This window comes from Rhinopithecus bieti, unplaced genomic scaffold (assembly GCF_001698545.2).
Source record: "Rhinopithecus bieti isolate Rb0 unplaced genomic scaffold, ASM169854v2 scaffold_21649, whole genome shotgun sequence".
Taxonomy (NCBI): domain Eukaryota; kingdom Metazoa; phylum Chordata; class Mammalia; order Primates; family Cercopithecidae; genus Rhinopithecus; species Rhinopithecus bieti.
Window position 1 is genome coordinate 2,803,141 of NW_016811584.1, and position 14,440 is coordinate 2,817,580.

General features: G+C 39.5%; 1 protein-coding gene across 1 annotated transcript in view; it reads left to right on the top strand.

Annotated features, from left to right (window-relative positions):
- Positions 1–14,440, top strand: part of SLMAP (sarcolemma associated protein) — a 109,658-nt gene that overhangs the window by 8,571 nt on the left and 86,647 nt on the right. Inside the window, 3 exon segments of the mRNA XM_017894173.1 lie at positions 1,652–1,724; positions 7,648–7,684; positions 10,194–10,256. Coding sequence (XP_017749662.1) covers positions 1,702–1,724; positions 7,648–7,684; positions 10,194–10,256 — 123 coding nt within the window. The 5' untranslated portion in view covers positions 1,652–1,701.

Sequence of the window (14,440 nt, forward strand, 5' to 3'; positions counted from 1 at the left end):
TTTTTGAGACAGAGTCTCACTCTGTCGCCCAGGCTAGAGTGCGGTGGCATGATCTCGGCTCACTGCAACTTCCACCTCCCAGGTTCAAGCAGTTCTGCCGGCCTCAGCCTCCCGAGTCACTGGGATTGCAGGCACCTGCCACCACACCGGCTTTTTTTTTTTTTTTTTTTTTTTTTCCTGGGATGGCGTTTCGCTCTGTTGCCCAGGCTGGAGTGCAATGGTGCGATCTTGGCTCACTGCAACCTCTGCCTCCCAGGCTTAAGCAATTCTCCTGCCTCAGCCTCCTGAGTAGCTGGGATTACAGGCACCCACCATCATGCCTGGCTAATTTTTGTATTTTTGTAGAGACGGGGTTTCATCATGTTGAGCAGGCTGGTCTTGAACTCCTGACCTCAGGTGATCTGGCCATCTCAGCCTCCCCAGGTGCTAGGATTACAGGCATAAGCCACCGAGCCTGGCCTAATTTTTGTATTTTTAGTAGAGGGGTTTCGCCAGGTTGGCCAAGCTGGTCTCAAACTCCTGACCTCAGGTGATCCGCCCACCTTGGCCTCCCAGAGTACCGGGATTACAGGTGTGAGCTACCATGCCCGGCCAACATTAGCTCTATTCTTAAAATTCAGTTTTGTTGAGGTATAATTTATGTATAACACAATTTTACATGTACAATTCAGTGAGTTTTGACAAATGTATATGGTCTCATAACCACCACTCCCCTAATCATGATGTAGTGTATTTTCATCAGCCTGCATTAGTTTTTAATCAGAGCTTAGTGAAATAATTATTTGAACTCTGGAAAATGTAATATAGTATTTGAAGAATAGAGAAAAGAGAAATAAAAAACGATCAACTTTCAAACCAGAAAACAATTTTTTAAAATTAAACCCACATATAGGGAAACTCTGCAAGTGCTACTTTCGGGAGTTTTGTCTCTTAAAATCTTCAGTAGGAAAAGGAGGAAGTAAGATGCAACAGTAAGAAGCTGTCTACAAAGGGACTGTACTGATGTCATTTTGGGGGTGGAGGAAGAAACAACTATCAAGAAAACAAAACAAAAAATTTCAATATTGAAATAGAAACACGAGACACTAGCAAACAGTTCTGATACTTAATAGTAGAGAATTGTGGAGGCAGTTTCACTTGTCTGAGGTCTTGGTTTTCTCACCCATAAAATGGGGGATTGAGTGGCATATTCTCAACTGTATTATGCAGAACTTTAGAGTTTTGTGAGGTGTGGTTATGTGTGTAATAGGTTGGAGAAAGGAAGATTTGGAATAAGAGCTGTATTTTAAATTTGGGAATAGTCAGACTTATGTTTGATACTGACAGATGGGGAAAAGTGTATTTCCCCCTCACAATTTTATTGACTGTTATTATAGAATTGGAATTGAACCTTTTATTGACTGTTATTATAGAATTGGAGATTAAGACACTTTTCAAAACAATTCTGTCCTTATTTCTGCCTTGCAATTGTGATTCATTATGGACAAGATGAGTTTCTCCAGGATAATAATACTGTCATTAAACCACTAGCTTTATTTTGTTTTTGAGAAATTGTTACTTTTAAGAATAAACTGTGTTTAGATATGAGAGGTGTGAAGTTTTATATTTTTAAACAATTATTTCATTCATGTTATTTGTTTGTTTCAACCAGTTACCCATGGGTGTATTGTTTCCACAATAAAACTTTTTCTACCAGATGGTATGGAAGCCCGGCTCCGCTCAGAGTGAGTATAATTTAGTACTGTGAAGTTTTTGTGAAGTTTAGTACTGTAAAGAATTTAGTGCTAATATTCTAGATGATGGTATACTGCTAATACCTGCTTCAGGACTATTTACATAATGTTAGAAAATTGATTAGGCCGGGCGCGGTGGCTCAAGCCTGTAATCCCAGCACTTTGGGAGGCCGAGACGGGCGGATCACGAGGTCAGGAGATCGAGACCATCCTGGCTAACACGGTGAAACCCCGTCTCTACTAAAAAATACAAAAAACTAGCCGGGCGAGGTGGCGGGCGCCTGTAGTCTCAGCTACTCAGGAAGGCTAAGGCAGGAGAATGGCGTAAACCTGGGAGGCGGAGCTTGCAGTGAGCTGAGATCTGGCCACTGCACTCCAGCCTGGGCGACAGAGCGAGACTCCGTCTCAAAAAAAAAAAAAAAAAAAAAAAAGTTATTGGTAAGTGATAGCTTCATTCCTTTTTATTTTCACTTAATATAGGACTTCTTAAACTGTGATCACTTCTGGTATTAATGCCAGTGTCACAATCTTATAAGACACTTGAGGATACAATTATAGTTGTAGCTTATTTTGTGGTGGAGGTTTTTGAAGATTTTTCCAATGTCTCTAATTTACTTTTCTGTATGAAAGGAGTGTAAAGGTCATTTAGAGGCAATATTTGAAAGGGAAAAATTACCATAAAATCTACAGATTTTAAAAGCATACGTAGTACAATTTTGATCTTGGGCTTTTCAGAGATTATTATTAATTATTAGAGTGTTGAAGATGTAACTTTAACGGCAATTTTAAACTTAACATTTTTTTAATTTGTAGGGTAAAGCCTTGGAAATGTGCTAGAAGCTTGTTTTTAATACCCAACATAATATTTTCCTGTCTTCAAAACAGAGACGTGGATCTGAGGGTAGGAGGCTTAAAGAGAAAGCAATAAAATTGAAGGAGAATAAAGCATTGAATAGGAAAGTGAGAAGGAACAGATTAACAGAGCGAGGCCCACCCATTACTGTTTTTAGTCTGTCTTTCAGTAGAATCATTTATTTTGTGACTTCCGTTAGAAGCCACATTACTTTTGTTTGCTACTTTTCAAGATATCTGAAGCAAAATAGCATAGATTGTAAAACATTTTAATTCATTTTCTTTTCCTTTTTTAGTCCTTGGCATATGAAAGTAATACTGTAAATTAAAACAATCTGTTTTCTATTGTAATTACAGCTTAATTGATTAAATTAAATAAACTTTAGGAAGTTTAATATAGTTTAGCTTTAAGATCATAGAATTAGGTTTAGGCCGGCGCGGGTGGCTCAGCCTGTATCAGCACTTTGGGAGGCGAGGACGGCGGATCACGAGGGTCAGGAGATCGAGAACCTCCTGGCTAACACGGGTGAAACCCTGTCTCACTAAAAATAAAAAAAAATTACCGGAGCGAGGGCGGCGCCTGTAGTAAAGTCCCAGCTACTCGGGAGGACTGAGCAGGAGAATGGGCGTAAACCCGGAGTCGGATTGCAGTGAGCTGAGATCCGGACCAACTGCACTCCAGCCTGGCGACAGAGCTAGACTCCTCTCAAAAAAAAAAAAAAAAAAAGAATTAAGTTTAGAAATGAGTAACTATAATCAACCTAATGATATATTGCCTTCTTAAAGACCTTGATGTTTGTATTATGATAGTGAGATTTTCTTTCATACAGTTGAAAACTTTGAACAGTTTACATAAGGAATCATACTGATTTTCAGATCATCCATCTAGTAAAACTTGTGATTTTTTCAAAGTCAGCTTGCAATGTATTGTGTCTTATCCTTATGTGTATTCTGTAATTCCTTTTCATCTTTGGCCCATTTCCTTCTCATTGTTTGGCTTTCTTATAGGGTTAAATATTAGTATCACTTAATTTTTGCTGCCAATTTAGTTATACATATATCTAACTCTGAAGAAGATGAATTTTGAAGAAGCAATTCTCCTTTTTAGTAGGACAGTGGTATTACTATTTGTTGCCCAGCGTTTTGCTCTGAACTCCAAGCACAGGCAGTCCCACCCACGTCTCGTGTTCCCAGAGTGCCTAGGATTACAGGCCTGAGTCCACCCCCCACCACACTGCCAATATTGATATTTAAATGATAAGAAACGAGAACCCTGGTCAATAATTTTCTAATGATAAGAAACCAGAGGCGGGAAGCGCGGTGGCTCAAGCTGTAATCCAGCACTTTGGGTAGGCTGAGACGGGCGGATCACGAGGTCAGGAGGATCGGAAGACCGAATCCTGGCTAACACAGGTGAAACCACCGTCGCTACTGAAAAAATAACAAAAAACCATACCGGAGCGAAGGTTGGTGGCAGCACTGTAGTCCCGCCAATCGGAGGCTGAGGCAGGAGATGGTGGTAAACCACAGGAGGCGGAGCTTGCAGTGACCGAGATCCAGCCAACTGCACTCCAGCCTGGGCCACAGAGCTGAGACTCCGTCTTCAAAAAAAAAAAAAAAAAAAAAAAAACGAAACAGGACCTGGCCAATAATCTCCCCTCCCCTCCCCTCCCCCACTCCCCTGCCGACAGAATCTTGCTTTTGTCAACCAGGCTGGAGTGCAGTGGGATGATTTCGGCTCATTGCATCCTCCACCTCCCAGGTTTAAGTGATTCTCCTACCTCAGCCTCCCGAGTAGCTGGAATTACAGGTGCACACCACCATGTCCGGCTAATTTTTGTGTTTTCAGTAGAGACGGGTTTTCTCTATGTTGGCCACAAACTCCTGGCCTCAGGTGATCTGCTCCCCTCAGCCTCCCAAAGTGCTAGGATTACAAGCATGAGCCACTGTGCCTGGGCCAATCATTTTCTAATGATTAGAAACAGAGAGGCGTGGAGCAGGTGGCTTGTGCCTGTAATCCCAGTACTTTGGGACTCTGAGGTGGACAGATTGCCTGAGCTCAGGAGTTTGAGACCAGCCTGGGCAACAGGGCGAAACCCCGTCTCTACTAAAAATACAAAAAATTAGCCAGGCATGGTGGTGAGCGCCTGTAGTCCCAGCTACTCAGGAGGCTGAGATACGAGAACAGCTTGAACCCAGGAGACGGAGGTTGCAGTGAGCCGAAATCAGACCACTTCACTCCAGGCTGGGTGACAGAGTGAGACTCTGTCTCCAAAATAAAAAAATTTTAAATTCTTTTAAAAAAAGAGAGAGAGAAATTGCGTATAATCCCACCACTCTAACACTAAGTAACTATTTTCATTTTCCACATTTCGTTGTTAAGGTTTGTATATGCACATGAAGTATTCATACTTCAGAATATACTTATATCCAGGGTAGTTTTTGTAAAATACAAATGTATATCACTTATGGAATGTGTTGCCGGATTTTTAGCCCTTTGTTTATTAATGAGATTGTTGTAAGAACAGAAGATTTTATACTTGGGTCACTAAGAAAGGTGAATTTAAAAAAATCCCTACTGTACCATTTGTTTCTATTTAGACTTTTTTTTTTTTTTTGGGAGATGGAGTCTTGCTCAGTTGCCCAGACTGGAGTGCAGTGGTGTGATCTCGGCCCACTGCAACCTCCGCCTCCCAGGTTCGAGTGATTCTCCTGCCTCAGTCTCCCAAGTAGCTGGGATTACAGGTGCCCACCACCGCGCCTGGCTAGTTTTGTATTTTTAGTAGAAATAGGTTTCACCATGTTGGCCAGGCTGGTCTTAAACTCCTAACCTCAAATGATCTGTTATTTAGACATTCTTAAGTTCATTTCACTATATGTGCATATCTGCAGAGAAAAAGATATATACCCACAATGGTTCTCTCTGAGTGCTGGCATTCAGTAATTTTTATTTATTTCTTCATAATTTACTTCATACATTTTCCATAATCAATATTTGTTATATTCAAGAAAAATAAATTATTGTTTAAAATGCCTATTTCAATTTTCTGGAGTAAAGTTGTACATAATTTTTAAAAAATCTTTACTAGGCACCAACTTTGTTAGGGCCTGGTGATGGGCTTTGGGGATATACAGGTGAATAGGTTCCTGAGAACACAGATGTATAATCAAAGGACAGTAAAGTTTATGTAGGCTCAATGAAGTCTGTATCATGAGTGCTTAGCAGGGAGGTGGGTGCTGGTACTTAATATTCCATTTTATTCAGCATTTTAGTGTTTTTGTGACTAGTTGAATTAGACCGGTTCTTATAGTGTTTGCAGTTATTAAGGTGGGATCAAAATTATTCCTATTTTTAACTCACATCTGATCAGTTTTTTAGCAGCTTACATATGATTTATCAGTTCAATCTAAGAACTTTACCTAGTCAGCCTCCAAGCTAGCCATTACAAGAATGGCCTCTAGGATGTGGAGTGATTAGCAGCTGGTACAGGTCATGCATGGTAGCCTTGCTTTGAGTCCCCTGTACTCACCACCAACACACATAGCGGTATCTTACAGGGCCTTGTAAATAAAATAGGGACTCTAGCTTCTTTAGCTGCTATATTCTCATGAGAGTAATAGTAGCGATAAAGTCGTATTTCCAAAGTACTGTTTTAAGCTCTTTATTCATATTAATATATTTAATACTCCCAATAACTCCATGGAATTGGTTGTATGATTAGCTCCCCCCCCCCTTTTTTTTTTTGAGATGGAGTCTTGCTCTATTGCCCAGGCTGGAGTGCAGTGGCATGACCTCGGCTCACTGCAACCTCCGCCCCCAGGGTTCAAGCGATTCTCCCACCTCAGCCTCCCAAGTAGCTGGGACTACAGGCATGTGCCACCACACGTGGCTGATTTTTGTATTTTTAGTAGAGATGACGTTTCACTGTGTTGGCCAGACTGGTCTCGAACTCCTGACCTCATGATCCGTCCACCTTGGCCTCCCAAAGTGCTGGAATTACAGGTGTGAGCCACTGCACCTGGCTTCATTATCTCATTTTATGCATGAGGAAGCTGAGACCTATATTGATTAGGCAATTTGCCTTTGAGCTGGTGGGTAGAGCTAGATTTTGGACCCAGTATAGTTTCTGAGCTGCTATACTACCTTTTTTGTCAGCAGTAGTTATCAGGCCAACAACGCAACTAGTACCAATTAGTGCCATCTATTTAACGTTTTGTTTTAAAGTGTTACACTGAGTTCAGTTTCATACATACATCTAAGTTTTCAGTCAGTTTCTGAGGTGGCTGGGTAGAGAAGAGGAATAGTAGTATTTTGATTAAAGTCGTTCTTCACTGGAACAAGTTTCCAAATTATAACCTTGCTTTCCAGAACTTTGCTTTTTAAGACTTTCTGTATAGGGATGTTTAATTTTAAGAGAACATAATTTACATATTTCAAAATTGAAAATGGGAGAATATTGTTTTTTTGTTTTTTGAGACGGAGTCTCACTTGGTCACCCAGGCTGGAGTGCAGTGGCACAGTCTTGGCTCACTGCAACCTCCACCTCCTGGGTTCAAGCGATTCTTATGCTTCAGTCTCCCGAGGAGCTGGGACTAAAGGTGTGCGCCACCACACCCAGCTAATTTTTTTATATTTTTAGTAGAGACAGGGTTTCATCATGTTGGCCAGGCTGATCTTGAACTCCTGACCTCAGGTGATCCTCCTGCCTCAGCCTCCCAAAGTGCTGGGATTAAAGGCACCAGCCACCACACCTAGCCGAAAAAGGGTAGAGTACTCCTTTTCTGTATAGAAATTCTTATAATCAAGTAATTCATATCCCTCAAAGAGCATTTAATACATTTTGGATTTGGAATTTGTTTTTAGAAATATGTACAAGGTAGGTTTACATGTTTTGTTTTCTAAGAATTTTATACATTTATAAAGGATTGAAAATAGTTCACTTTTGTTAATTACATGAAGGCAAATGTATAAACTTTGTGGTATAAGATATTCTGGTGCTGTCATACTCTATTTCCTCTATTGTCCGGGTATTAGATAAAACTTCTAAATTTTACTTTTCAGTGTCATCCATGCACCATTACCAAGTCCTGTTGACAAAGTAAGTTGCTAATGATTATTTTTTCCAAACTGACTCAGCTATGTTGCTTTGAAAATGTTTGTTTTTAATATGCTTTATCTAGAAATTTATTTCTCTTTTGTAACAAAATATGTAGAATGCGTATAGTTATATAGTTATTATAATCTTCTGATCTTCAATAGCTGGGGAATCTAAGATGGATGTTTCTGCAGAAAAAGCCTTTGTTATCTCAGTTAAATTATTCACTGTGTAAACTAGGAGTACCTGTTTTGTGTCTAGCCAGGGAGGGATAAGGAGTATTTGCTGTTACTTTTTATTCTGAGATACAATTCTGTCTAGAAATTTGTTAAAGTTTCTACCTAAATAGTTCACTCAACATTTACCAATACAGGGAGGTAATACAGAAATACAGGCTTACAAAAATTGTTCTTTTGTTGTCTTTAAGGGTTACTTTTACCTGATCTGATCAGAAACTTTGCAGTAATTGCTTGCTAGAAAGCATTTTTCTTTTATTCAGAAATAATGGTTTATTCAGTTATAGGTATCATTGCTAATTAGCCCCCCAAAATACATCTTTTGACATTAATGTGGAAGTCTAGTTTTCTTAGTGCAATAACTAAACTAGTGGAAAAAATATTTTACATTTTTCTTCCATTTGAATGAAGAGTGAAAGCCTGCTTGAAACTGAAATTCTCTGTTAGATTCCTTTTTTAGAAGTAAAAGTGGTTAATCATCAACTTCTGCAATACCAAGAATTATTCAGAAGTAAATAATGGTCCTGCTAATTTAGAACTAAATTTAAAAAATAATGCCAACTCTCTGCTTTCTAGTCAGCATATTAATTAAAGTATACTTCCCAAGCTTAATAAGGACTGGTGCTGTAACATCATTAATAAGCTAACACATAGGGGTAAACATTACAGCAACCCAGTAGTCTTTCTTCCTCCTTCTTCACCTCCTCTTGCTCCTCCTCCTCCTCTTCTTTTCTTTCTTCTTTGCTCCTCCTTTTCTTCCTTCTTGTTTTCTCCCCCTTCTCCTCCTCCTATTTCTTCCTTTTTCTTTCTTTTCTTCCTCCTTCTTTCTTCCTTATTTCTTTTTCCTTATTCTTCTTTCTTCCTTCTTCCTTCTTTCTTGTTCCTTCTTCTTTGTCCTTCTTTCTTCTTCTTCTTTTTTTCTTCTTCCTCCCTCCTCCTACTTCTTCCTCTTTCTTTCTTCTTCTTCCTTTTTCTTCTTCCTTCCTTCTTCCTCTTTTCCTCCCACCTCCTCCTCCTTTTCTTCCTCCTCCTCCTGCTCCCTGCTCTTCTCCTTCCTCCTCCTCCTCCTCTTCTTTTTCTTCTTCCTCTTCCTTTTCTTCCTCCTCCTCCTTCCTTCCTTCTTTTTCCTCTTCCTTCCTTCTTCTTCCTTCTTTCCTCCTCCTCCTACTCCTTTTTTTTGAGACAGTTTCACTCATGTTGCCCAGGCTAGAGTGCAGTGTCACAATCTCAGCTTACCGCAACCTCCACCTTCCAGGTTCGAGCGATTCTTCTGCCCCAGCCTCCCGAGTAGCTGGTATTACAGGCATGCACCACCACGCCCTGCTAATTTTACGTTTTTAGTAGAGACGGGGTTTCTCCATGTCTGTCAGGCTGGTCTTGGACTCCCAACCTCAGGTGATCTGGCCGCCACGGCTTCCCAAAGTGCTGGGATTACAGGCGTGAGCCACCGCGCCCAGCCCTTCTTCTTCTTATTTATTTATTTATTTATTTATTTATTTATTTATTTATTTATTTATTTATTTTTTGAGATGGAGTCTTGCTCTGTCATCCAAGCTGAAGTGCAGTAGCGTGACACGGCTATTTTTTGTATTTTTAGTAGAGACGGGGTTTCACCATGTTGACCAGGCTGGTCTCTCGAACTCCTGGCCTCAAGTGATCCACCTCCCTCAGCCTTCCAAAGTGCTGGGATTACAGGCATGAGCCACTGCGCCCGACCCTTCTTCTTTTTTTTTCTTTTTAAATAATGCCATGGCTCTATATTCCACAGCCTTGAAAAAACCCTTATAGAAGATATTCCTTATAATACTCTTGAGTTCTAAATAGTTTGACTATGACTTACAGTGTTTAAACACCATTACTTCCCATCTTTTTTCTTAAAACCTACCCATGGATTTAAAGAAACATTGCCTCAGGCCACTGGATAAAGTGTTGTATTTCATGACCCTGCCCTCCCTATACCACATAAAAATACCATTTTGAAGAAGGCTACTTCTAAATGAATGAGGCTTGTTAAAATATTAAAGAACTATTTAATGATTAATTTTAAAGGGAAAATATGTGGATCTATTGATTTAGGAGGTTTTATTTCTGGATTAAGAAAAGGCTTTAATTCCATCAGAAAAGAAAAAACTTAAAATGCTATATTGCCTTTGTGCTATAAATTTGTGATTTTAATAACAATTATTTTGCATATTTAAGTAAGTAGACATTTCAAGGAATTGGTTTAATGTTTTTTATGAAGTGTTCTCTGTTGATATTGTGTCATTTGTTTCTAGGTTGCTGCTAACACTCCAAGTATGTACTCTCAGGAACTATTCCAGCTTTCTCAGTATCTACAGGTAAAAGTAAATCTTGAGAATTCTTATAAGCAGAATTTCTTTTAAACTTTTAAAAGTTCTTAAAAGCAGAATTAGAGCCAGACAGGGTGGTTAATGCCTGTAATCCCAGGACTTTGGGAGGCCTAGGCAGAAGGATTGTTTGAGGCCAAGAGTTTGAGACCAACTCTCAATAAATAAAGTGAGGCAATAAAGTGAGCAATAAACTGGGCAATAAAGTGAGACCCCATCTCTACAAAAAAAAATTTTTAATTAACCAGGTGTGATGGTGTGCATCTGTCGTCCCAGCTACTTGGGAGTCTCTGGTGAGAGGATTGCTTGAGCCCAGGGGGTCAAGGCTGCAGTGGACTTTGATGGCACCACTGCACTCCATCCTAGGCAGCAGAGCAAGAGCCTGTCTCAAGAAAAGAAGCTCAGAATTAAACAACTTATATTTTATTTTGCCAGTTCACAAATATAGGATAAAAAAATATTGGCTGGATACAAATACAAAAGAAATACTATGTTTTCAAAAAAGAACAAAGGATTAAAAATAGATCTTATGAAGAAAGATAAAAGAGTCAAGATTAAATCTAGAGAAAAGCCTTTGTACGAGAAGAATTTTTTTCTTCAAGTATGAGGAGGTTCCAAAACAGTTTTTTTAAATCTGTTTTTAAATTTTTTGAGAGACAGAGTCTCACTCTGTCTCTCAGGTTGAAGTGTAGTGGCATGGTCAGAACTCACTACAGCCTCGAACTCCTGGGCTCAAGTCTTTGTCCTGCCTCAGCCTCCCAAAGCATTGGGATTATAGGTGTGAGCCGCCACGCCGAGCCCCAAAACAATTTTTTATCCATAGATGGCTTTTGTTTTGTTTCGTTTTGTTTTATTCTATTTTATTTTTGAGATGGAGTCACACTCTGTAGCCCAAGCTGGAGTGCAGTGGTACGATCTCAGCTCACTATAACCTCCGCCGCCTGGGCCCAAGCGATTTTCCTGCCTCAGCCTCCTGAGTGGCTGAGACTACAGGTATCCACCACTATGCCTGGCTAATTTTTTGTATTTTAGTAGAGACAGGGTTTTACCATGTTGCCCAGGGTGGTCTCAAACTCCTGAGCTCAGGCAATCTGCCCACCTCAGCCTCCCAAAGTGTTGGGATTACAGCCATGAGCCATGGCACCTGGCCCATAGATGACTTTTAAATAAAATTAAACTGGGAGAGATTTTGATTGCTTAATAATATTAATAGCAAGTAATTATATAGCACTTATTATATGCCAAGCTTCATTCTAGCACTTTACCTATATTATTTAATTCTCACAACAATCTTACAGGGTACATATTTTATCCCTATTTTTACAGATAGAGTAACTGAGAGGCAGGAAGATTTAATAATTTATACAATATCACACATCAAGTATATGGTAGAACTGGGATTTGAACCTGGATGGCCAGATCTCAGATTTTCTGCTTTGTGTAACCAATGTGTTGTGCTGCTGGATTCAGAGAATAATTTTTTGGTGTAGAGCAGATACTTCTTCAAGTTAATGCCATATTTAAAGAACCATACAAATCTCTAAAAAGCAAACAAGTGTTTTGAGTTTTTTTGTTTGTTTGTTTTTTCTGTTTTTTGTCAGTTTGGGCTAGATTATGTTTCTTATTCTGGTGAGGGAGCATGGTAAAAGAAAACCCTGGATCAGGAGATTAGAGATTGAGGTATTTTTTTGTTTAGAGATTGAGGTATTTTTTTGTTTTGTTTTGTTTTGAAACGGACTCTTGCTCTGTCACCCACACTGGAGTGCACTGGCGCAATCGTCTCATTGCAACCTCCCCCTCCCGGGTTTAAGCAATTCTCCTGCCCCAGCCTCCCAAGTAGCTGGAATTAAAGGGATGTGCCACCACACCTGGCTAATTTTTTGTATTTTTAGTAGGGTAGAGTAGATTTTTAGGTTTCACCATGTTGGCCAGGCTGGTCTTAAACTCCTGACCTCAAGTGATCCACCCACCTTGGTCTCCCAAGGTGCTGGAATTACAGGTGTGAGCCACTGCACCGGGCAAGAGTGAGGTTTTTATCTTAGTTCTGCTACTCAACCCACTTTTGTGACTTTGAGTGAGTCACTTTATGTGGGTAGGCCTTCAGTTGTCTTTTGTTTCAAATAATAGAACCAAACGCGTGATCCTGGGTCCCTACATTCTTTTTTTTTTTTTTGAGTTGGAGTCTTGCTCTGTTGTCCAGGCTGGAGTGCAGTGGCATGATCTTGGCTCACTGTAACCTCCGCCTCCTGAGTAGCTGGGACTACAGGCACGTGCCACCATGCCTGGCTAATTTTTTGTATTTTTCATAGAGACAGAGTTTCACCATGTCAGCCAGGAAGGTTTCGATCTCCTAACCTCGTGATCCACCTGCCTTGGCCTCCCAAAGTGCTGGGATTACAGGCCTGAGCCACCACACCCAGCCCCCTACATTCTTTTATAGGAATCAGTCGGTGAGAATGGTTCCATCTTAGTTAAGAATGTACACATCTATGAAAATGAACAGAAATTAATCAATGTATTAATCAGATCTTATCTTCCACCAGGCATAGTGTATGCATAGAAAAACATTATACATTTGGATTTTAATAGAGTATTTAAGAGTATTCTAAGCCAAAATTCCCTTGATTTAATCATTGGCTTTTATTTCTGACCTACTGGGAAAGTTGTTTAACTCTTTTATGCCTCATTTTCCTCATCTATGAAATGGATATAGTAATAGCACTTAACTTCACAGAATCGTGAAGAATAAAAAAAAAATTAATATATGTAAAGCACTTAGAACAGTTCCTGGCACATAGAATGTATGCCATAAATGTTAGTAGTTGTTTACCATTCAATAGGAAGGCACATTAATTAAGCTGCTTATTTTTAGAGGTGGAAGAAAACTTTGAGATTAATGTAATTTAAACCTCATTTTTCATATGAGAAATGTGGAGCTCATATAGGTTAAATTATTTGCCCAGGCTTGTATACTACTGTTACTAGTCATCGTGGATAGCAAATCTCACTCCCTCACTCTCTCTCTCTTTCCAGCCTTCTTGTTCTGTGAATATTCCTAGTGTCCTAATCCTCTACTGTTCCTTTTCTAGCTCTTTGAGATAAAATTATACCACAGTCTTTTCTGTATACATTCTTATTGAACTGCTAAAGTTCTAATGTAAATTGTGAACATTTTGAATAAAAACTGGAATAGGTGCATTTTATACCTTAGAACTAACTAAAAGACCATTCCTAGACTTATTAGATTTCTGTTAGGATATAGTTCATGGAGTTAAACTCTAAATGGAATTGAATTAAAAAGGTGAAATTACACCATCTAGTGGAAGTAAATTCTAAAGATATGGTTGGTTGATGGTTTTGTTTTTCAGTAAAACTTTTCGCAGCATCTGAGTAATTTCCTGGATATTAGGAATGTTTTAGGAACTTAAACTTGGCAAATAGTCTCTTTTAAGTGAAACTGTGTTTTAATATGGATTCTGAGGTGTATGGCTTTTTATTAGATTATTTAACCTATAGTTTTAGAGTTACCTTAAAAGGTAGTACCTCTAAGTAGACAAAATTTTCCATATTCATTATTTATCAAGGATGTGGAGAGCAATAAATTCATGCTTTAAACCTCAAGTACTATATTTGAAGCGTATACTTCTCTGTTGAGGTGTCTCAGAGGCATTAGGGTCATAAGTGTTTCTCTGGATAATGACAGGAATAGAACAAGGTGAAGAAGGTATGCCAAAACACAACTAAATGCTATGAGCATTTCACCTTGATTCCGGATGAAGGAGACCTGCTTAACAGCTATCAACTGCTAACAAGCCACCTAGAGTTTAGACTTTGTACACCAATGTCTTTCTCTGTAAAATATATCTTTGGGCCGGGCACGGTGGCTACGCCTGTAATCCCAGCACTTTGGGGGGCTGAGGCGGGTGGATCACCTGAGGTCAGGAGTTCGAGACTAGCCTGACCAAAATGGAGAAACGCCATCTCTACTAAAAATACAAAATCAGCCGGGTGTGGTGGCGCATGCCTGTAATCCCAGCTACTCGGGAGGCTGAGGCAGGAGAATCACTTGGACACAGGAGGCGGAGGTTTCAGTGAGCCAAGATCGTGCCATTGCACTCCAACCTGGGCAGTAAGATTGAAATTCCATCTCAAAAAATATATATATTATATAATTA